This window comes from Electrophorus electricus, chromosome 4 (assembly GCF_041902795.1).
Source record: "Electrophorus electricus isolate QZ-2024a chromosome 4, ASM4190279v1, whole genome shotgun sequence".
Classification (NCBI taxonomy): domain Eukaryota; kingdom Metazoa; phylum Chordata; class Actinopteri; order Gymnotiformes; family Gymnotidae; genus Electrophorus; species Electrophorus electricus.
The window spans coordinates 27,161,626-27,185,812 of record NC_137500.1 but is presented as its reverse complement, the minus strand read 5'-3'; the positions used below and the strand labels follow the sequence as shown (position 1 = coordinate 27,185,812).

The window sequence follows — 24,187 nt, the reverse complement described above, 5'->3', positions numbered from 1 at the left end:
TAATGTTTTCATAAGCCCTAACACGTTTTTTTACATTAAGATATTACAATACATTAACTGTTAGCCCGACTGCCTTCTTTTAAAACACATAACGACCATTATATTTCGAACTAAACACAAGAGTAATCATCCAGAATATCTAGATCATAATAATTGGCATCTACTTAAAACTTTGTCTGGAAATGTCCACTAGGTGGCAGTAATGCATTGATGTTGTTCTGGTGTTTTATTCAAACGTTGCATTATCCAGTGGTTCTCACTGTCTTGGGGCCCTGTTCGTTTTTTTGTGTGTGTGGGTGGGTGTGTTATTTTGTACTCTACTTGTTCAGTTCACATAGTGCTGAGTTGAATCAGGTCTAGTTTTGTCAGGACTGTGGTGTAGTAAACAGTGCAGTGCATGGGGCCCTGGAACAGCCAGAATACAGTAACCCTCACTAAATAATTTGCATTTCTTGTTTGCTCCACCTTTATGCCTCCCATCCCTTTCCTTGGAAAAAAATCCTTTACAATTTCTTTAACCCTCTACCTCACCCTCACCTTAATCTATGTCTCAGGTGTCACTGAAAACACAAACAAAACATTATTAAATAAACTCCTGCCTCCTGGCTGTCAGACAATGTTCAGCCAGCGTCCTTACATCCTAGCTGACCTTTGTTACGTTAGTCGACCTTTGTAACACTAGTTGTTACACTAGTTGACCTTTTGCTTTGTTAGTGACAGAGACTGAGTCCATTGAGGCCAGACACTCCATGTTAAGCACATGTGAAAAGTTATTTTCTCAGTAAGTCACATCATCTCGACGTTGAGCTGTAGACACAAACTATAGACCCAAACCAAAGCCTGGGTGAAACTTTATAGTGTCACTTCACTTATAAATGCTTTCCTTGCCTACAGTCCCAGCTATGCTGAGCAAAACCCACAGGGCGAGATGGTGACACCCTGCTATAGTGTGATATGGGAAGCATAGTTATGTAACAGGTTCCTATGAGAAGCTGGACAGAGTTTTCACTATGACGTTCCAGTAATAAAAGACCACGGCGGGGCTGTAACATGATGTCCGTGTGTTTACCCTGACCTTCTCTGGACTCTGCAGAGAACACACTCCCAGGCGTACTTGAAGTCTGACAGTGCGTCTTTGACTTGGCCTGACCAGATCACCCCTACACCTCCAGTCCCATAAAGCGGGCGGCATTCAGAAAGGCCACTCTGTTGCGGCTCGGGGCCATCATCTCTCAGGTGCAGAGGTTCTGGGCAGTGCGTTGGGCAGACTGCATGGGAGCGTTGCCCGTCGGGGACTTGTAAAGCCCGTTTATAGATCTCTCGCTTAGTTACAGCAGGGGTCGGGTCAGAACGCCGGGAAGCTTGTTTATGGCTGGAACGAGAGAGCGGGAGAGCGAGAGAGCGAGCGTTTTTTCCCACCACTGCCCGGGTGGGCCTGATGCATCCTGCAGCGGCCCATAGGTGGTGCCCGCTGTCGCCACCGCTGCTGCTGCCATAGCAGCGCCTGGCGCCAAGGCTGTGCCACACGGCTTGACAGCTTTATGCAGCAGTTTTAGAGGGAGCGATCCTCGGATCGCTGCTGCTGGCTCCCGCCGCTCCGAGGACATCGAAGCTCTGGCTGCTTCCTGCTTAGAGAGGGATGATTCCTAGAATCCGTGGTGGCTTGGACCCTGCCATGGCGTGATTAATGTTTGCGTCCTCTCTGGTGTGGAATAATCGCCTCTGCTGTGTAAATCAAGGCAGGGTGTCGTGTGCGTTTGTCGGTGTGGATAATGTTTCAGCCATGTCTTGCTTGGTGAATATAGCAAAAAAAAAAAAAAAATCATTACATTCAAACGTGTGACAGGACGGTGTTTAATAAGTGATTGAGAGTGTACTCATGACTATAGTGATGTAATAGTGTGCCACGACTAACCATGATCATATAAAAATGAGAATATAACCAGCATGACCACAGTTCTAGAAATCGCCACGATATTTTAGCATATGTTGCAGGTCATATTTCAGTAATAACATATTGTAAATTATGCCACAAAATTGAATGTTCTCATTACTTTTCACACTGACGCTCTGTCATGAAAATGTCTGTGAGAGCAAGAATCAGAAAGATGGTAAGTTTATTGTTAGTCCTGTTTGTATGAAGTACTGTGTAGAAATGGCAGTAAATTGGGCTTTGCTACGATCACTAAATGTTGCTGTAAGAAAAGTGTTCAACTTACTGTTAAAATGCCGCTCTATTTATATGTCTATTCTCTTTGTGAAACCCTTCTATAGTGAACACCAAAGGGAATTCTCCAACATCCGAGGCAAAGACGATACTTTTAACATTAATGTCAATAATAGCTTTTGCTTCTTCTGTAGATTTAACTGTTTCTAGGTCTAGGGCCAATTTACTATGGCCCCAACCACTGGCTCTTCTCAGTAGCTTGGAGGGAGGGAGGGAGGGAGGGAGAGAGAGAGAGAGAGAGAGAGAGAGAGAGAGAGAGAGAGAGAGAGAGAGAGAGAGAGAGAGAGAAGTGCTATTTTTTAACTTGGAACCAGCAGGGCTGTCAGAGGAGTTGGCCGAGCTGTGAACAGACGGCCTTTCCATTACACGCTCGGTGAGTTGCAGCCGTTCTTGTGTCAGTCTAATGTGTTTGGGGTAAATCCTGAACGGTACATAAGTGACACTGAAAGTGATATAGTCACAGACAGCTCTCCATTTCGGGACTCTGCAGTGACTGCGTTAGCATGGTGTTCCTAACTGCGGTATGGGAAAATGAACACATAAATAAGGTTTATCTACTCAGGCATCCCAGAATTAATAGAATTAATTTGGATCAGCAAGGCCTAATTACTGCTGTGAAACAGGAAGACAGAAAATACCAGAGAAATATTGTCTGGACTGCCATGTCATTCTGCCTTCGTTTAAGTTTTTTTTTTTGCCATTTAATAATCTTTTTCCTGTCTTATGTGCCAGACCTGGACTTTACTGTACAGTTTATATTTAATCAACAAGTTTTTAACTCATCTCTCTCTCACACACACACACACACACACACGCACACACACACACACACACACACACACACACACACACACACACACACACACACACACATGCACGCCCAGCTTTGAAACACATACATTTCCAGCTTTGAAACAAACAAAAATATGTTACATATCTACAGTTCAAATATAATAGGTGCAATAATGTGAATAATACACGCATTCTAAATTTAGTATACTGTGTATACTATATTACATACAGTATATATGTACCACATACGACGGCTATATTTATACAAGTTTATATAATAATAGGTATACATGGATTTATATGTACATTTTATATTCAAACATTGCATAAGGAATAAAATAAATAATAGATTAAATTTCATAAAGAGTAGAATTTAACAAATTCAATTGCTATATTAGAGCTGAACCATAACCACTGTTGTGATGACAGAGATGTATCCGACCTACAAGCTGTAGTATCAAAACGAGACACATCACAAACACCCTGCCGAAGAACACAGCCTGGGAGAGCTGGAATGACTGCTAGAGGGCAAAGGAGAAAGGGAGAGCTTCATTGGTTGAGTACCGTCTTCCTGTTACTCAGTCTGTGCTGGTCTATGGGTGGGGTGGTCCGGGGTGATGGGGTCGGGGCAGGGCCATATTTCCTGGCCTTTTACCTCCGGATATCTGTAGTCTCGGGGTCCTCCTGGTCAACCACGCTGACGTCGAGGCTGGCGCGGCGAGGGCCCTGTCCCCGACTCCTGCCATGGGCTCCGGAGCCGCCCTTGGAAGGCCTGTCTTTGTCTCCTTGGCGTGGGCCTCGAGGGTGCTCCTGTTCGGGGGGTGATGGGGCAGCGGGGCGGCGCTCGGGGGGCGGAGAGGAGCAGAAGCTCAGAGTTTCACAGAGGGCACCCCAGTTCTGTTCGCACTGCAGGCGTACGCTCCTGCCGATCGCTTCCTTCACCTCCTCACCGCAGGAAAGGAGAATGTTCACCAGCTCCACGTATGGCCTGAGGGGGAGAGAGAGAAAGAGAGAGAGCGAGAGGCAAAAAGTGAAAGAGTCAGAAAACACGTGGTGCCACACAGCTAGCTACCTAGCATGTTGGGATGCGAAGGAAGGCACCTCAGTGGGGGAAACCCACCCAAACCCACATTCCACTGTTCTATGCCACGATCTCACCGATAGGCGCCGAGGGACTGCAGTCGCATTCCGCTAGTCCTGAAAGAATCCCCTGGGACCTGCTGCCGTGCAGGAAAGCTAACGGGACCGCATTGAAGGCCCGCGCGCCAGCACGAGGGGAAAAGGAGCGGCATACGCTCTGCTGTAGGAAGGTTATGTCACTGCAGCCGTGACAACATGGACCTTTCATGAAGCTGGATGGACAGCCGTTGAGCAGACAAGCCTTAATGCTCGTCTCAAGTAGCACGGCCAATATTAAAACCCAGACACAAACATATGGCAAGAAAACAAATAATAACAGTTTTATTTAGAAGATGAGTTTTTCATTTTTATTTATTAGAGTGGACAGGTAGCCATTTAGTACTTGGAATCTAAAAGCTGTATAACATATAGATGTATAACTGTGGGTTTAGCTATATAACATATAGATGTATAACTGCTGGTTTAGCTGTATAACATATAGATGTATATCTGTAGGTTTAGCTGTATAATATATAGCTGTATAACTGTAGGTTTAGCTGTATAACATAGCTGTATAACTAGGTTTAGCTGTATAACATATAGATGTATAACTGTGGGTTTAGCTATATAACATAGATGTATAACTGTAGGTTTAGCTGTATAACATATAGATGTATAACTGTGGGTTTAGCTATATAACATATAGATGTATAACTGTAGGTTTAGGTGTATAACATAGATGTATAACTGTGGGTTTAGCTATATAACATATAGATGTATAACTGTTGGTTTAGCTGTATAACATATATGTATATTTGTAGATTTAGCTGTATAACATAGCTGTATAACTATAGGTTTAGCTGTATAATATATAGCTGTATAACTATAGGTTTAGCTGTATAATATATAGCTGTATAACTAGGTTTAGCTATATAACATAGCTGTATAACTGTAGGTTTAGCTGTATAACATAGATGTATAAGTGGGTTTTGCTATATAACATAGATGTATAACTGTTGGTTTAGCTGTATAACATAGCTGTATAACTAGGTTTAGCTGTATAATATATAGCTGTATAACTAGGTTTAGCTGTATAACATAGATGTATAACTGTGGGTTTAGCTATATAACATATAGATGTATAACTGTTGGTTTAGCTGTATAACATATAGATGTATAACTGTGGGTTTAGCTATATAATATATAGCTGTATAACTGTAGGTTTAGCTGTATAACATATAGCTGTATATCTGTAGGTTAAGCACTCATGTACGGTGCTGGCTGACAGGGCAGCCTGGAGCACTCACCCTTTAGGAAGCAGATCCTGGAAGCGGATCATCTCTACAATGACGTTAACGTTGTCCTTCGCCGCCGAACACAAGTTGTGTTTCATGTAGCATTCGCGCTGCAGTTGGAACACCATATCCCTTATTGCCAGGCACTTGCGACTGATACAGCTGAACTTATGCCTCAGACCGTGGGCCATGCACCTCAGAGCGTCTTTGATGAAAGACTTGCCCTGAGGAAACACAAGATCCAATTTGTCTTCCCACTCCTGTCATCTGGAGGGGTGGAATATACAGTATTTGCTGGACATTATTGCAGTTTGCAATATGGGCCCTCAAACAAGACCATTTGTTGCGTCTGCCGAGAGTATTTTGCCCAAGCGCAGACATCCCAGAAGAGTATCCCACGGTAGTTTTGATTAATCATGCATTCATATGATCTAACAAAGCAGTGCTGGTAAAATCTTTAACCATGACTCACTAACAGTTCACCAGTCTGTTTAACATATTGCAAATATATTCCACATTGCAATTACATTGTGTATCTATTGCCATACTCAATATACCCCATTGATAAAGTGATAATTGGCTCCAGTTAAGTATATTTTGACGTTTTTAAATTTTCAAATATTACAATATTTATTGCAAAAACAAACAAACAAACAAACAAAAAAAAAAACTAAGGAGAAATGTGACTTTTCTCAGATTGTCCAAGCTTACTGCCATCACGAGATACACAATACCCTAAAGCTTTTTCATCTTCTTGGATAAAGTGAACCAGTGTGATTGCCACACCGGAAGTCCGCCCCAACTGTCTACTGAACCACATGGTCTGTGTCTCAGGCCCCCAGCTCTGGCGTTCATAATCGACCTGAAAAGGAATTGTGTCCATATTCTGCCACAGCCAGGAGGGCACAACCTCTACAGGCGATCGGGGGCACCAAATCGGGAGTGGGATGGGGTCGTGGGACATCCAGGATATGCTGCGGTGTGGCGCGGGGCACGCTGGAGCATACCTGCGAGTCAAACTTGCCAGCATTGTGTAAGAAGTTCATGCAGATCTCCTGGAGTCCCCGGATTTCACACGAGTTGTTCTCGAAGCACTCAAACACACCACACCCTACGTCTCCGGCATTCACCAGGCAATGCTGGATCTCAGCTGAGAAGAGAAAGAAAGAAAGAAAGAAAGAAAGAAAGAAAGAAAGAAAGAAAGAAAGAAAGAAAGAAAGAAAGAAAGAAAGAAAGAAAGAGATTGAGAATGTAACCAAGAATAAGCCTTTTTAAAAATTTTACTTAATCTTAATCTCCCTCTACTGAGCTAAATATAACCTGAATATGCTTGAAGACACCATTGGTAAAAAAAAGAACTGCTATGAATATACTGACACATCCTTTGACCTCATGATGTTTACCATCTTGGAATAAGATTGCTTAGGAACTTTTCTGGGCTTTGTTCTTCCATTGAACATGTAGGAACTGTACATAGAGAGGGAGCGAGGGAGAGAAAGACAGAGAGTGGAATACAGTAAGAGAGAGAGAGAGAGAGAGAGAGAGAGAGAGAGAGAAAGGACACCACTGCAGTGATTAAAGGTAAATGCTGTTAAACTTCATCTGAGTGGGAGGCAGTCTGGCAGAAGAAACTTGGCTATGGAGCGCGAGGTTAACTGCATACAAGGCAGGATGAGCCTGGCTTCACCTCACTGTAGGTTAGTGTGATTGTAGAACTGCAGAAGATGCACAAAGACAAGACGAACTAGGCGGATGAGAAGACATGGAAAACAGTAATGTGTCCATCGTTGTGTGACATGTTTAACCTGCAGCTCCTGACACAGGCTGCTGGTGCCTTTTCAGCGTTTTGAAAAGAAAGTGTGTAAGCACACCCAACATGTCAGTGAAATGCCCCAATTGTCACTAATATTAGTGGATGAATTAGAGGCATACAGATGTAATGATATTTAAGTATGCAAGGATTAAATATTACACTTAACAGTATCACGGCAATCCCAATCTCAGTACAGTTCATGCCATTAACAAACATGGCATGTAGGTGGATAGAATGGGCCCTTTAAACGGCTTTAAACGTGTTTCCAAAAAAGCTGCATCGGCACGCGCACTCTTCTTACGTCATTACGCGTAGTGTTATTTTTAGTCATATTAAGGACATTGTTCTCAGGATGAGAGAGAGAGATACTTTTTAATGCTACGAAAAACTCGAGACTCGTTAGTGTACACTCCGATACACGTGATATTCTCACCGCGCGTCTTTTGGACGCGAGAACTCCATCGAGGAACAGACAACTTAAGTCTTTGCGTCGAAGTGCGAAGACCGGCCGTCTGAACTCTCCTGCCCGTGGTGAAAGCACGTTGTTAGTGTGACTGAAGAAATACTGACTGTCAACAGAAGGACTCTGTGATCGGGGGAGGCACTGGACCGAACTTTCGAGCGCGCAGGAAAAGTGAGTCGCTGTCTGCACTGCTTGTGTTGGCATTTGTGCGGGAATGTGCTTGGATCGCACGAGCTGGCCGCAACGTGCATTGAATTACATAGTGGTGTAACGGACTGATGGACTCGACCATGCAAGTGTGCTTCAGACCCTGTATTTCGCATAAAGACATGCTATAAGCCTGTCAGCCTTTGCAAGTCCGTACTAGCTAACCAACGCTTACATGTAATTAAATCCCGATAGAAGCCTTGCTTTACAGTGCAAGGCTTGCTTTACCCTAAGATACATGCAGGGTGAATTCTCCAAATCACACGGAGAATGTTTAGTATTTATCCATTTAAAAAACGTGTGCAGTGTGAGGGGTCATTGCATCACACAGATCCGAGTCACGACTTTCTCTTCCTGGTACACTAAAGTTGCGCCAATCGATTCGTCGCGTTGGACGACCTCACAAGCATACTATTTTAAGGGTCTATTTAACAACACTAATGATAATGCGAGCCGTCTGTAGTGTAAACACCACTACACGGACGGGGATCTACATCAGAACATAGCAAGCAGACACTCTTACTCGCACGTACGTTCGAAAACACCCTCCTAGAAGAAATGGCACCGTATACATTACCTTTGCCTACCTTGTGCCGTGCTATTAATAGTTTACGAAGATATTGAATTTCTGTCCCCGTTAGCTCCGTATATTTACAAGAGATCGCCTTCCTTCATGATCGGAAAACCTAGAGCTATGCCTAATAAGATGTAGCTTAACCATTTTTGGTATTTTTGTCCCGAAATCGCGCACACCGACTAGAAGACCCGCGTTACCCAGCAAGGTCTAATTTGTGACTACGGGGAGCACGTGCCTGTACGAAGCTTCCAGGTTTTTTTTTGTTGTTTTTTGAGGGGGGGGGGTTGTGTTGCTTTTTTGTCGACTGGACATCAACGGTTCGCGACGTGTTGAGTGATAGAGCTACTGCTTTTCCCCACGACTCATTAAACATCTTTCCGTAGTTATTGTCCTACCTGTGTTTTGCAAGGAGAGACGTCCTTTCTGGCTTGCCGGTTTCTCTGGGTGACTGTCATGAACATCGATCGTATCCGTTCCCTCTACTCGCTCAACGACGGAGAAAATCATCAGCGCTATTGCAAATCTGACCAACATTTTCTGCAAACCTCGAGTTTGTCCGCAAAAATCAAGTTTCTTTGAGCGCGTGCCGGTACGCCGCAGATGCTGCTCGATGTGACGCTCAGAATGAGCGTGGAAGCGGGATGGATGCTGGCTATATTTCCCGTAGCACGGGTGTCAATTTTGATGAATCGGTTAAGCAGGTGTTGTCAGTCGTGGTTCTCAACCAATCAGAAACGCAGACATCCACGTCCAAGTTTGAGGGGTGTGTCTGTGGCAAAAGTTGCCTCTGCTTGCCATAAACTGAACTTGTAAAGTATGTATGGGTAGGTGAATGTTTACTCTGAAAGTGTTTGATATGAAATAGGCCTGTTTGTGTCTAAACTGTTCAGTATGCGCGAATATTTGCCATGGCTACCTGTTTTTGGCATACTGTTCTGTGATTATTAGGACGTATTCTAAATGTAGGTTAGGTTAGGATGTGACGTGAACAAAAACGTTTAGTATGTCCTGACTACAGGACAGATTTATCTCATGCTGTCAGATTTGAAATAATTCTCATAAAACAGTTTGTTCATATGTCTGCATTCAGCTGTTTCCTGTGTCTTCTGATTATGCCTCATATCAGCTGAAGTCAGTTCCTCATTCATGATTTTGTAGGAATCACAGCCAACTCTTTCAGTTTGTCCTAGATATATACAATTCTGCAATAAATATGGTTTGTGTTTTGTAGGATGCATATGCACTATAGAACAGTAAAACCATTAAAAAACAAATTAAAATGGGTTGAACACAGTTTGTATCATCCTTAGTGTAACAGGCACTTATGGTTATACAGAATTGAATGTTAATTTTAAATTGGTGGATAAGTGTCTTTCTTGTCAGAAAGAAGGCGAGGATGTGTATAGAAACAGAACAGAAGGTGAAATTTTACACTGTGGTGTTCTGAAAAATCACCAATCAACAGACGTAATCAGCTTCTGCCTGTATTGTGTCACAGTAGTCAGTATGTGCCAAGTTCACACAGTGGAGAAAAGGGGACAACTATGGACGGAAGGGATTGCATCATCCCCCCCCCCCCCCCCCCAAAAAAAACCCTCAACTCAAAGGCAGCTGCTCCATTAGATGGACAAAAGACATGGGCATGTGTGCACATCTGACTCACACATGAACACACACACCAACCAGTCAAATAGTCTAATGAGTAGGCACACCTAAAACCATAAAGATAAAGATGACAATGAGTTTTGATTTCATTTCTGGTTCTACTGCAATAAACATGTGCCAGCAGGAGTCAGACTTATGCTTTCGTAATTACTACAATAGTTACGTTTCAATGATCCATTTTCAGGATTTACAACGGACTTAATGAAGTAGACCTGTCCCAGATTAAGATGTGAAATTTAATTAGGCTTCTTGCAATAGCCTATTTATTTTTATCATATTTTGTGTTCGAAAATTAATGATACAGACAGGATTAACTGATCGGATATCGTTAGGCCTATATAGGCTATTTTGAGAAGTTATCGTTTGCATTTGTAAGTGAGTTAGTGATCTATTGTTTATAGGCCTATACGTGAAGTCTACAAGCGCAGATTTGTCTCTTAACTGAAAAGCGATTTAACCAACCACCCAAGAACCTAATTTAAGGAGTTTTATATTAAACAAAACACACACAGAACATCACTCAAAAGATTTCCTCAATGGCGACTTTGGTCTGAGAACACTCGCACTATGACTTGAATGATTCGTGTAACATACTTAACGGGGTGTAGGCGATCCTCGAGGATAGGTCTCGGACTTCCGAGAAATTGTTCTCTCGGATGGGTTTCTCGTGCGACCACCTAACTAGAGCGCGGCCGAAAATAGAACGGGAGACTGGCAGTGCAGTTGTAGACAAATATTTGCTCATCACTCTCGCCTCTCGCGTTGAAAAGAGAATAGGATTAAGGTGTTGGAACGACGGCTTCACATTTTATGAGGGTGTCAAACTGTAATCCACTTACTGAAGATATAACTAGTCGGTAAACAGTATAGAATTATGACCCTCTCCTTAAAAATGGTAAAGTGTAGTCATGGCTTTCCAGGAAACATTTCAAGAAAATATCATACGACTTGGGCAGGCGTTGGCTACTCATGGCTGTACTCCGTTTTATACGAGTCGGATTTAAGGGCTTCCTTTGCTGCTTCTTTGCTAAAGTGCGGTTAAACGAGTAGATAGGAAAACTGAGTCCGTGTTTTGTACCTTTTTTGTGCGGTGATTTCGGTTCTGCGTACCTCCGAGCGTGGAGTATCTATTAACTGAATCTGCGCCTGTGAGCGTGCAAGCCCACGTCTCTAACACACCCTCGGCCTCGACCAATCAGAGAAGGGTTGGAGACCACAGCCTTGTAATGGTGCGTGCCACCACAGACTACAGAGCTGAAAGATTTCCGATGATGCTCCCCGTATATTTTAGTACTGTTGAGATCCTCCAGCATCTCGCCGGGAGCAAGCGCTTTCGCCAGACCGGAATGCGCAATTACTGAGTAAAACGACTTATTTTAATGGCATCGTAAGCGCATGCTATCCACATGGTTGTACAACCGTGGTCAGGGCTATCTGACCAAATCATATAATTTAGAGAAATTCATTCTACGTGCACGTGCAAGATCGTTATTATTACGCCTTTAGTCAGTATAAATAGTTACAAAAACATCAGCTGATTAAGGTCAATCTTGCACTTTTCTGGGTATTATGAACATAGTGCGATAATATGTGGCACAAATGTTTTCATAAAGTTTAGCCATTTTAGCTCTCAGAAGGGAATCTTTAGCTTGTAGACCGCTGATAATAAAACTGACACTAAAGTTGTTACGATAAACCCTACTGCCAACTCAGCACAACCTAACGATGTGGTGGTGCAGATAAGCGATCGAGCCATCTGCGGAATCACGGAATAAAAAAGCGTGCTGTAATATCATATATGCAGAACTGGCTTCTCGCTGCGATGCGGCATTACCGCAACATTCCAGCACAGCGCTTTGAACGCGTGGATGAGAAATGATATGGGCACGGGAACTTGGATGAATAGTGAGAGAGATTGAGTGAGAGGTAGGGGATTAGATGTCACGGTCCTTTCTCAGGATCAGTGAGAATATCCATTAATTGCATGGTTACCAATTCATGTTTGTTGTTATTGTTTGTATTTAATTGTGTGTTTGTATGTTATTGTGTCTGACAGTACTGTTATTGAGCACTGTTATTAAGCAGTGCTTGCTATGCTGGCGGAAGACCTGGTGCGTTTAAAAGCATGAAAGTCCGCTTTTGTCGGTAAACTCACGTGAGTCATGAAAAAAGACCGCTTTTACACGCATATTGCAACATTCAAAATTCAGTACTTTCCCTCCGAGTAGTTTGAAAATAATGCACCAAATTATTTTTATCGATGTGGAACAATGTGCTTTTATTGAATATCTTTCTGCTAAAATTTATATTCCAGCAGTTTTGGCAGTCACGGAACGAGCTGCGCTTTTTTCCAGTATCAGTTTGGCTTTTCTGCTGTGAGACAATGACTTTAGAGGGAACCAAACCTGGGGCTCCTAACCCGGATGGTACTGGGTGGTCCCTTACCCTTACTGAGTGAGGAGAGGGGTTGCTGCCATCCTGTTTTGGCTGCTCTGAGCACAGACAAAGAGAGGAGACAATGCCTCATCCCAGCACGACACAATGGCTCGCACGTAGAGAGCCTGTAACTGGGAGATGTGGGTTTTAGTGTGGGTGGTTGGAGAAAAGGTGGGAACAGTATCAGCGGTGTGAGGCCACTGTGCTGACCTGTACAAAGTGTCCTCGGCTGTTTATTATGTGAGAAGATTTTTGGATTTCAGCAAGGTCTCTGTGGTTATGCTGCACTTCCTCCCGTCCTGTGACCCAGAGATGCTGTATGTACTGAGGTGCAAGGCCAAAAATGATTAGCCACCACAGGATGACACACTAACCCCTCATTAGAGATGAATAGTGTATTGTGGGGGGGGGGTTGGAGACCTCAGCAGATCATTAAAACCCCTTTCTGTTTAATTTTGTTAATTAAAAGGTAATTGTATGCCCCCAGAGACACAGCTAGTGTGAGTGGAAGACACACAGTCTCTGGACTCTGAAGTATTAACTGTCAGTTCTCAGAATAGGACACACAGAATTGTCTGTTTCTCTTTCTCTCTTATTCATGTTGACAGGCATTACTAAAGTAGGTCTAAAGTGGAGAAAAACAAAAGTAAACATTTACTACTTACAGGCATAGTGTGTGTGTATGTGTGTGTGTGTGTGTATGCGTGTGTCTTGTAGTTTGCCATTGACGTCAGTGATTTATGTGGTCCATGGCACATAAGAGGGACAGTTTTAGTGGAGTAGTCTTCCATGGTGGATGTGACTTGGAGAGTGTGCACATGGAACCCTCCCACCCCCACCCCATCACCCTGTGACCCCCCCCAGGCTTTTCAATCTGTTTCCCGTTGGGATCCAACACCGAGAGCTAGCCAGGGGGGCTGGATCATCTTACAAGTCCTTTTGTTGCGCATTATGGCAGTAGACCCCCCCCCCCCCCCCCACACACACACAAAGACACACCTACACAGAATGGACAATGATTGATTTTCCCCATTGTTTCAGGGTGGTGATTGGGGGAGAAGTATATGGTTGATTGTGCCAATCAACCTGATTTGTTCTCTGATTTGTTTGCTCAATTGTGCCTTAATAGAAGAACACACAGGAGCATGTTCAAAGAGCATATTCTGTTTGCATCTTCATACCATGACTATAATATGACAACAGAAGGAAGTAGAAAATTGTAACTGGCTAATAAAGGGGAAAGGGTGAAATACAAAGAACATAAAACATATAGAGAAGTTAGACTATCATTGACATTTACATTACATCTTATAAACAGTTGGATCTCTGTTATAATTTTCATGTAAGCATGTGTCAATAAAATACAGTTTTCTTTTTTTCCTTCTAGTTGTCATGTGTCTAATGATCTGGTGATAGTTTTTAGCTTCACAAGCAGCATTTTTTGCTTCTTTTAAAACAGAACTTTTTTCTCCCCCTTCTGAACAAATTTGCCCTTGTTCGCCTCCTGTTTAAACGACGTTTCTCCTGCAGTTCCTTGTTCAGTGATATTTCTCCTGTAGTTCCTTGTTAAACCAGGTTTCTCCTGTAGCCTGTTGCCCAGGATTAGTGAAAGCTGGATTATAGCTGGCTCTCAAATATACAAATGCACTACAACTACAACCTAGTTATTACAGCTTCAGTGCTAAATACTCTGAGGTAAGATGTAAGATTTGTTAAAAAGCCAAACCCATGGGTCATGTAAAAAGAGCGCTGCTTCACAGAATCGAAGAATCACAGTGTGTGTTTATATGGAGAAAACTGTGGAATGAATAAGAGCTGCTAAGGTCTTCCTTCTCAGTACTCTGCTTTCACAGCCTCATCAGCACGCTCACTCCTGCACTGTCCCTGGCCTAAATATTTTCCATGCAGAGTTGTAATTTCATAATGGCTGGGAATTTGGCAAATTGATGTCAAATTCTAGACTGTCAAACCAGCCTGATAAGAGAGCAGACTGGCTCTCTTTAATGATAGGTCAGTCAAATCAAACAGATTCGTGACTGCATTACAAGACGCTCTAATGATATAACAGCTCAATAAAAAGTCATGGCAGCCTCTCAACAATGTTTGTCATTTTGTTTACAGAGACTTTTATTTTGGCCCATGGAAAATGGCTCTGTAATGTTGATCTCCCAGGGCTTTGTTGATGCTTCTTTCCCCTGCTTGTTGGAACACGTCATCTTCTTCCAAGAGGCTGTGAGCTTAGACATTAACGCAGATTAAAGGAGGCATCTGAGAGCGTCACACATTCTATTGGAATTCTGGGAATGCTTCCTTCATAATTACGAAATCCATGGTGCAGTGGCTCCTGACACTCGTTCCTCCCTCACGCCCTCTCGTAGACTGCTCTGCGCCACTGACCAAGAAGAGCTCAGTCAGTTCAGCATCAGGCACCAGAAGCAGCCATGCATGATTGACGTGCTTCACCCTTTATCTGTGCACTTTCTGCTTGGAAGGTGAAGGCTTTGCAGATGTCCATCAGACATGTGCTTGTCCAGCCATACTGATATGAAGTCAAAGTGCAAATGACTCTGTTCTGTTCCATTTTCACACAAATCCGTTGCCTCTGTGAAGTAAAATCAGGATTATCTGATGGCCATAAAGAATTCCACACTGAGTTCATGTTATTCAGTGTGTTTTGCCAGAATGTGTTACTGTGCAGTTCATCTTATAACTTCTGATATGGGAGAATGAAATTAACAAGTCTCCAGCGGCAGTCCTGTAAAGCAGGAAGAATATCTACTAACATGCTCGAGCCACATGACCCCCTGACCTGGAGGTGAAAGTTTACCCCCTATCATTACTTCCTGCTGACAGTTTACACTAGGGTCCCTGCACCACAGCAGAGCGCCAGGAGGCAGTCGGAAGTGCACATAACTCATAATCGCATGGGCCTATGACCAAACGCTGACTGGTGGCGAAAATTTTGCACTCTGAATTTTAAGTTTGGTTATTTTTTAAGTATGCTGGTGATTTTTATGACAGCAGTCCTGGGCAGATAACTCAGATATTTCTACTGTGTCTTATTGTCTTGTTTTTTGTCTTGGTGGTATATGTGATTTGTTTCAATACTGCAATAATGTAATACTGTAATAATGTCCATAACACCTCCTAATAAGGATTTAATGTATAGTGCTTCAGCTAGGATTCCCTGCATGGATTCTCATTTGTAATAAACAGTCAATCTCTGTGTGTATCAGTCCTAGTCCTGGCACTGTTGTGAGGGTCATTTCGGAGACTTGCCCACTGGAGAGAAATATGTGGTAATCAATGTCTTTAGAAGATCAACTGGCCAATTCTCCCTTCCAGTGAGAGGTTAACAGCCCACACGTTCTTACCGCTGAAGACAGAATGAAGCCGGGCGCATGGGACTTGTGGCTTGCCTTGTGGCTTTAAAACACATTAGGAGACCGAGAGAGAGAGAGAGTGTGTGTGTGTGTGTGTGTGTGTGTGTGTGTGAGTGAGAGAGAGAGAGAGAGAAAGAGACTGTTGCAGTGCAGGCTATTGAGTTGGAGGTATGATAACCTCAACCTCCACCACACTATCTGCTCTCCCTCCCCCTCTCCCTCTCCTTCCTTATCTCTCTATATCTCTCCCCTCCATCTCACTCTTTCTCTTGCTTCATCTTTCTTTCCTATTGCTTCCTTTTTTGGAATCATTTACATTTTTAGAACTGCAGCTATTTTCTTTTCATGCCTAGACTCCTGCCCTGTTTATATATGTGGTTTTTAAAGTGTCTGTCCAGTCAGTGAGGATGCGGGAACCTCCAGGGGAGTTTCTGTCTTACAAGAGAACTTTGATTCCATGCAGTGATCGTTACTGCATTTTAGTTTTGAACTTTAGCTTTTACATTTTAGATGAGTGAGGGAATGGAGACAAACTGTGCTATCCTAACATGCAAATAATAAATGTTGTTAAGGACTAACCCTCTGTGCATTCTGTTGCCCTTCTGTTCTATAGGACTTCCATGACATCATGTGCTGTCCTTAACCTCCCACTCCAAACCGTCCTTATAGCCGGCTTCTGCCTCGGCACCCACATGCTGCAATTATGTGATCAGATTCCACAAACCAAACCAAAATCTGTGTTCATCTATCACATTTCTGCCAGCTCTCAAGACAACAGAAGCAATGGTGAAAGTTAAAGTTAAAGTACGGCTTTTGGACTACATGTGAACGCCAGCGAACTATGATTATTTAGGGAATTATTTTGCTACAGAAAACAAAATGTATGTGAATTGAGTTGGTCAATGGCTTATAGTCCCCCTTCAGTGCACCACGTGACCTTAGCATGGAGAGCTAATGAGTTTTGACGCTGCAGTAATAGTGGCTGGCCGGAGCTCGCCCCAGAGGTTGCTTCTAAATAGCTTTTTCCACTGTAGTTAGCCAAGCGAGCTTGTTGCCTAACACCCTGTGTAATGCTGGGGGAAACGCTCCTAGCTGCTTGATTGAACATGCCTCACAGTCACTTTGGTTTGCGAGACGATAGCTAGCTGCTGGAAAGCTTCAGTTTAAAAAAAATCTAAAATATTCTGCATTATTTCATGACCTCAGGTGGATCTTTCAGTAAATGGCATTATGATAGTCTCTAACATGACCCTTTCTCTCTCTGTCTCACACTCTCTCACACACACACACACACACACACACACACACACACATTCCTGCACTCTCACTCTGGCTCTTTCACACTCCCACTCTCCCTGCCTCATTCTTTCTCTTCCGCCTTGTTCACTACCAGGAGCAGTGAAGCAGGACTAATGTCACTGCTCTGTGCATCGGGTCTCTTACGTCAGACATTCAACTTTGGCAGTTTGGTTGCTCCCAGAACATTAACAGGTAATAAACAGCATTAGTAATTGATGCACATCCCTGTGATATCAGGTGCAAAACCCTGCAGTGTGGCCATTTTAGTCTGCAGCAAAACAGTAGAAGCGTATACTTTAAAACAGAGAATAGTGAAAACTAGGGTGAGTTAACCTTGCATCAGAAAGCACGGCTACATTGTTTGGCTGCCCAAACCTGTACCCCCAGTTAAAGCTCTGATGTAGTAGAGAAGTAAATCTTTAATCATCAGGTTAAGGTTTTAAGCATCACTTCTGTTTACTTAACCAAGTAGATTTTAGATTGAATGAGGAGACATCCAAATGACTGGAGCTTGCTTAGCACGTAGTTTTTGAACATATTCCCCATGGCCTTATACGACAAGTCAGAAGCCCACAGATGTGGTTTTTCAAGTTATACTAGACCTGAGAGATTCTGAATAATATTTTATAGACCAATAAAAACAGTGAGTGTAAACAGAAGTTTCACTGAGCTACACATGTAGCACCCCCAGACCTATAAACCAGGGACCTACACTAAGGTGTGTGTGTATCGGTGGCTGTGTGCCCATACACGTATATGTGTATTTATTCTCCTCAGCTAAAATTCACTGAGTCATCACTGTCCCTGTACCCCCTTCCTCCATAAAAAAGGCCCAATAACCGAATGAGTCAGGTTTGGTTACTTCAGGAATGTTTGAGAGTTAGTTACTCAAAGCGGTGGTCACAGAGGCTGCCATGGATGTCTGGACAATACAGAGGCAGTGAAAAGGCTTGAAACCTTCTGCACCTGCACTGATTCAGTGCCAGGACGTCCGAGCTGCATTCCTAAGTCTCAGCTCTATAGCTGTAACTGACTCACCCACTGGGTCACGCTAGGCTAGGCCCTTAACAAAAGCTCGGTTGTTAACGGGATGAAGACTTCTGGACTTAAGTAACAAGTACAGTATCACCTTTAAATGGGGGCTCCTGGGGCCCCATGGAGGGGTTTTGTGAAGTTCTTAATCACAGATAAATAAATAAATAACAAAAATGAAAATATATGACTACTTTGTCAGTTGGTAGTCATTTAAAAGCTGGAAATAATTGTCCATGCTGCATTTTTAGTGATATAGAAATACTGTACAGAAAAAGTAAAACTAGATCTAATATAATACCTGTATGTGTAGAGGATTAGTGCCATTAATACAAAAGCAAAACACAGACAAATTGTAACTAGACTAATCGCTGTTCGCCCCCAGTAATGTTCAACAAGGCAACATGGTTCTGGTGAGATTATTTAAATTTCTAATCTTCTGATGGTGCCATTGTATGTTAGTCAATGCAAAAACATGTACACAGGGCTGTTTTTAGCTGAAGTCTCTTCTTTACATTTCACTTTTGCTTTGTTTCATATTCATATAATTTCAAAGTCTTCATTGCACATCCTACTGGCCAACAGACCACTTCATTGTTTCGGTTTATCTGCACTGAATTTTGGACCACCCCCCAAAAAAAAAAAAAACAAACAAAAAAAAAAACTTTACTTCAAATGAAAAAGACAAGTTCTTCTGTTGCACATAGCCAGAGTGGGTCTTGGTTCCCCTGTAACTTCCTGTGATTCCTGATGGGATATGGCTGTTAATGCCTTCAACCCCCCCCCCTCCCCCCCCCCCCTCAGCACTGGGCTGCCTAACTGGACAGGAAAGTCTCCACGAAAAGGAAGGAATAAATAAATAAACAATTAAATAAATAAAAACACCACATTTAAATAGAAATAAATACATGGAGTGCCTGAGGTTTCTTAAGTATCCAGATTTTATGAGTGAATGATTAATTCCTCATATTTGGACACTTCTCCCTTTCCGGAGCAACATTTTCGCAGGCTAGACAGCTGGTATCAATTTCTGCACCCGAGCCGCACCGAGCCCCCAGCGCACGAGTGTAGCCTCGTAGCTTATCTCTGCAGTAATTCCCTCGCTTTCTCTCGCGGTTCAGTTATTATTAGCCCTTTTCTTCTCCTCCGTGCATCTAGTCACAACCGCGTCTCTGGGTCGCTGAAGTCGTGTGGGCGTGCGTGCGTGTCACAGCTGCTAATCATCAGGCTAGTCGTGACACCCTCTGGACCATCGCGTGGCTGGTCTCTCTTCAGTTTATTATTTGTTTAAAGGTTGCGCTCCTCGGAGAGTGAGAGCTGTCACCACGCAGCCGTTATTAAACCATAGAGGAATGCTTTCGTTTTTGGCAACAATTGATTAATATTTGGCTGTCAGCTTTAAGAGATTCCTAGAAGACTGGCCTGAGTTGTGTGAAGATCGGCAAAATGAAAAATACAAACACGAATAAAGTCTAAATACTGGATAATCTTCACTCAACATCCTTTCGACGGAGGGACTGGTTTCTGTTTTTGGCTCACGTACTTATCCACACCAGGCACTTAATGTGTACAGTGATCTCACAGATGATGTGCACTGTGGTACATTTACCTGTTAAAGCTCCAAAACCTGCAGTCCCTCTGCACAAAGTACACCACAGCATTAGGAGAAAGCAACATGTCAGGAACACACGCAGGATGTCCACTGACCGGCTACAGTAGGTCCTGCCCAAATGGTGCGCCTCACAAAAGCCCTGCTGTGCAGTGCGGAGGCGTGTGGCGTAGCTGGGATCCAGCTCTCGGTCCCAGCTGTGCCATCCATGTCCAAGGGGGTCACTGGAAAAAACAAATAGGTTGTGTTCTCATTGACGCCCCCTGCCTGTCAGCATGCAGCATGACATAGGGCCTGCTGGCAGGGAACATGGCTTCCGGTCACTTAGGCCAGCACGCAGGGTTTCTTCGCCTACGTCTCTATGCTTACAGTTGTGCACGTGGAGCGGACAGCTGACAGCTCCACACATTTGCCAAGATGCTGGAAGCAGAAGAGGAGGACAGCGGAAGCCCTGACTTTGCCTAGATCAGGCGTGCTTTTGTATGTTCGAATAAAGACCATTTACAAGGACCGGCTGAAGTGGGAAGAAATTACAAATTTATATAATAGTTTAGTAGAATAGTTCAAGAAAGAATTTGGAAATATTTAGCCAAACTTCACACAAAGTATTTTGTAGTGGTGCTGAATGTGGGCAGTACCCGCAGTGACCAGTACGATTTCAGTGATTACTTAAATCTACCTTTATTCTAGGTGCTTTTAAGTAATCAATAAAGCATAAATGAACTTTCTCAACTCTTTTTATATTTTGTTTTCTCCAACTGTCAATGGACGGAGGAAATCTCTCACTGAAGCTCTGCTTTCACTGAAGAATGCTAGATAATGAAAGAGTGTTTAAAAACCCAAGAGTGACAATGGAGGGGATTTGAAACTAAATCCTTGTGGAATTCGTTTTTTCCTGTCAAAATGTTTTTGTGTGAATGGCATGTAAGCAGGTCAGTCCAAGCGTAATACTCCTGTGGTGACTCTTCGCTTTCCATCAGGTTTCTGTGCACACAGACAGGCTGCGTTTTTGTGCTTTACATTGAAACCAAAGATGATATTAATGGCTTTCTTTTGCCAACCACACGACTAGCCCCTGGCTCCAGAGATCAGCTTGTGTGCTCATCTGACACAGTGGAGGAGAGATCTTTTGGCTGCCTCTTCACCACGATCTGCACCCAGAGATAGTGGCAGGGCTGAGCCTAGTCTGTGTCCTGAGTGCAGAATCAGGCCTGGAGGATTGAGAGTAGATTATTACAAAAGAAGATGGCTTTTTTGGGTGGTGGGGGGTAGCAGAAAATTACTGCCTTATGTCGATGCAAAAGGATTAGACTGAGAGCCAAAGAGAGAGAGAGAGAGCAAGAGAGATCAGATTTAGGAGCCTTTACCATTAAAGTAAACACTTTTTTAACCAAAAATGAACAATTCATCCAAGTCTAGAATGAATCCCCTAGCTCTGTTTTATATGATGTAATTCAGTACTGCTGTGCTGGTGCAGGATTTTAAATTGATGGGTGGAAAACTTGGGCCTTGAAAAAACAAAAAGCCTAATTTATCAAGAGCATAAAAGGTGTTCATGACATCCTGGCCAATTACAGCTAAAAAACATCAGAAATCTTTCAGATTTTCAGACTCCGGCCCACACCAGTGTTTCAGACTCCCGTGCTCCTGTCTCGCCTGCAAACACTGCACACAGTCGCTGCATGTAGTCCTGTGAGCACTTTACCAGCTTCTGCACTGTTCGTTTATTTAGAGCGTGTGTACCGCGCAGTACGGCTCCATGTTTTCCGTGGGCCTTTCCGTACAGCTTCACAAGCACAAACAGGTCGTTCTCTCAAAATTGCTTCGCATCCATTATATCACACCAGCTCAAGCAACCATCGTGACTGCAAAATTTTATTCCCATTAGAAATTCAAAGTAGCTGAGGGCATTGCTAACGATGCCAGTGTAGCGTGGCCGGTGCAGAGAGTGGCCTGAGTGCAGGATGCCTGCTGAGACCCACGCCCCTCTGGTATATGCAGATCAGCCGCGTGTCCTCATTAAATAGAACAGAATGGGTTCTGCCCATTCCGGAATAAATCTGTCAGACCGAGAGGGAAATTAAGTTTTATGTTATATTTAATGGCTGCTGGGCAAACTGACTTTAGGATAGACTTCTGAAGTGCTGAAGTGCTGAAGTACAATTTTAATACCTTCTACAGTCTACATTTAACCTGCTGACATCAGATCAAGCTTTGAATGTAAAATTATATATATTTAATAACAAAATATTATTTAAGCTAATTATTTTTATTATTTATATAAACTTTTATTCATATTTATATAGAGTCATAATTAATAATAGTGATACATTTAACTTTGATGTACAGGGCACTCTAACATCCATAGCTTACATCCTTGTCTGTCCAAATCCCAATGTGTACTGGCCTTTTTTTGGTTGACCTAAGACCAGTTTGACTTGCTTTTTTTTTACACTAACAACTACTGGAATGCAAGTAGAGGGACGCTGTTGCTGTATCAATCCCAGTTTCTTTAGTGGAATTGGTCTATTAGTCAGGGCTCTAGCCCTTGCAGGAGTGGGAGTGGCACTTGCTAATGATCCATAAACACAGTGGAACAAATGCAGCACAGTGTAAAACCTCATTTGGACTCCTAAATCATCACCCTTCTGTGTGACAGGCATGCTGACCGTTAGCCAGTGAGCTCCCAAAAAGCAGGAGTGTACTGCCAGTGTCGAGAGCTCTCAGTGCAACCAGCCAATCCCAACACAGGCATGGTGCCAGCCCGTTTGGAGCACTGGGACCCAGTGCCAGCCCCAGCAGCCCTGGCTGGGTACACAGGGGCAGGGACCTGCGGGCACCCTCAGCAAAGTCACAGGTACGTCACAGCTCGGAGCTCACTATTACAAACCTGCAGGAGTTCACATGCAGGCATAACTTGCGTGCAAGTCATGGATGGATAAGGACTCGACTCTCAAGATGTTTGCAAGGGCCGCAACTAATAGAATCGACTAGAATAATGTTCATTTGTAATACTTCCTTTAGGTTTGCTGAAAGACCATGTTGTGCAGCCATTGAAAGGTGATCACCCAGGGTCAAGAGAACCTGTGGTCAAGACCGAACACTGACCTGGGGTGATATGTGAGTAAGTGCAGAGAGTGTATGTCCAACTCTTTGGTTATTATGTTATTCTAATGTCCAAGCAATTGAAGTGAAGAGAGTATTTGCTGCTGGAGCTGCACTTGTTTCTGATGGGTGCAAGCATTGGTCATGTTGATAAGAGACTTTCAGATCCAGCACAGCTCAGTGCTGCTGCGTTGACTGACTGGCATGGCCGTCAGTGGTACATAAAACAGAGCACACTGCAAAACTCTTACATTTGTGTGCAAATGTGCATGCATGCATGGGTGATAGAGTGTGTGTGTGTGTGTGTGTGCGCATGCGTGTGTGAGAATTACTCTCCATCTCATATGTCAGATGTGGCTCTTGGCCTGACACACTCAAGGTACAGGTCTTGAGTTTGATGCAGCCAGTAAGGTGAGGTGTCGGTCTCTCTCTCTCTCTCTCTCTCTCTCTCTCTCTCTCTCTCTCACACACACACACACACACACACACACACACACACACACATATACATTTTCCTTCTGTCCCTATCACAGTTCTATTTTTGCAGACAGCCTTCTTTCAGTAGATCACTGCATCATAACAAAGCCCAACATCTGAACCAAGAGGAGTAAAATGAGGCTGCAGGAGAACTGAGGTGTGCTGTGTTGTCAGTGTGAAGCGTGAGCCCTGTGCTTGTTGACATATTTAAGGACAGATGTATAGGAGATGGGGGGTGGGTTGGGGGGGTTCAGGATATGACCCGAGATGGCTTCATGATGAAAGAGCAAGGCTTCAGGGGCTGGGAACAGGATGAATGGTGATAGTATAAGCCAGTTCTTTTTAGAGATAATTCACCAAGACTTTGATTTATTAAGGAGGGCATTATATATGGAACATTCCATTGGCTCAGGAATGAACCGTGGGGGCCGAGCGCTGTGCGTACATCCCCTAACTCAGCAGACCTTTCAGAGTCTCACTCATTAAGGGCTGTGTATTGATGAATGACTCAGAGAGTCTATGTTCAGCAGTAAATCAAGGTTGAAACATGAAAACAGACTTGGCAAAAGGTCACAAATACCACATCAGGACTTTAAAAACCATAATTATTGGATAAATTTTTCAGCCTTGTTTATTTCAGAGTCTGGGAAGGGAATTTGCCTTGCAATTGGTGTGTTAAAAATAATAA

The 24,187-nt window shown here is 43.3% G+C and overlaps 2 protein-coding genes across 2 annotated transcripts in view; one reads left to right on the top strand and one right to left on the bottom strand.

Moving 5' to 3' along the window:
* Positions 1-3,276: 3,276 nt before the first annotated feature.
* Positions 3,277-9,528, bottom strand: stc2a (stanniocalcin 2a). Its single transcript, XM_027017090.3, has 4 exons — positions 8,889-9,528; positions 6,441-6,583; positions 5,446-5,657; positions 3,277-4,007 (listed from the first exon to the last, which is right to left on the bottom strand). Exons 1-4 carry the CDS (start codon positions 9,025-9,027, stop codon positions 3,671-3,673), a joined length of 831 nt encoding a protein of 276 aa, XP_026872891.2. The 5' UTR covers positions 9,028-9,528; the 3' UTR covers positions 3,277-3,670.
* Positions 6,635-24,187, top strand: part of cpeb4a (cytoplasmic polyadenylation element binding protein 4a) — a 45,956-nt gene continuing 28,403 nt past the window's right edge. The window contains exon 1 of the mRNA XM_027017087.3: positions 6,635-7,880. The gene's annotated coding sequence lies outside the window, so the exon portion shown is untranslated. The remainder of the gene's footprint in view (positions 7,881-24,187) is intronic.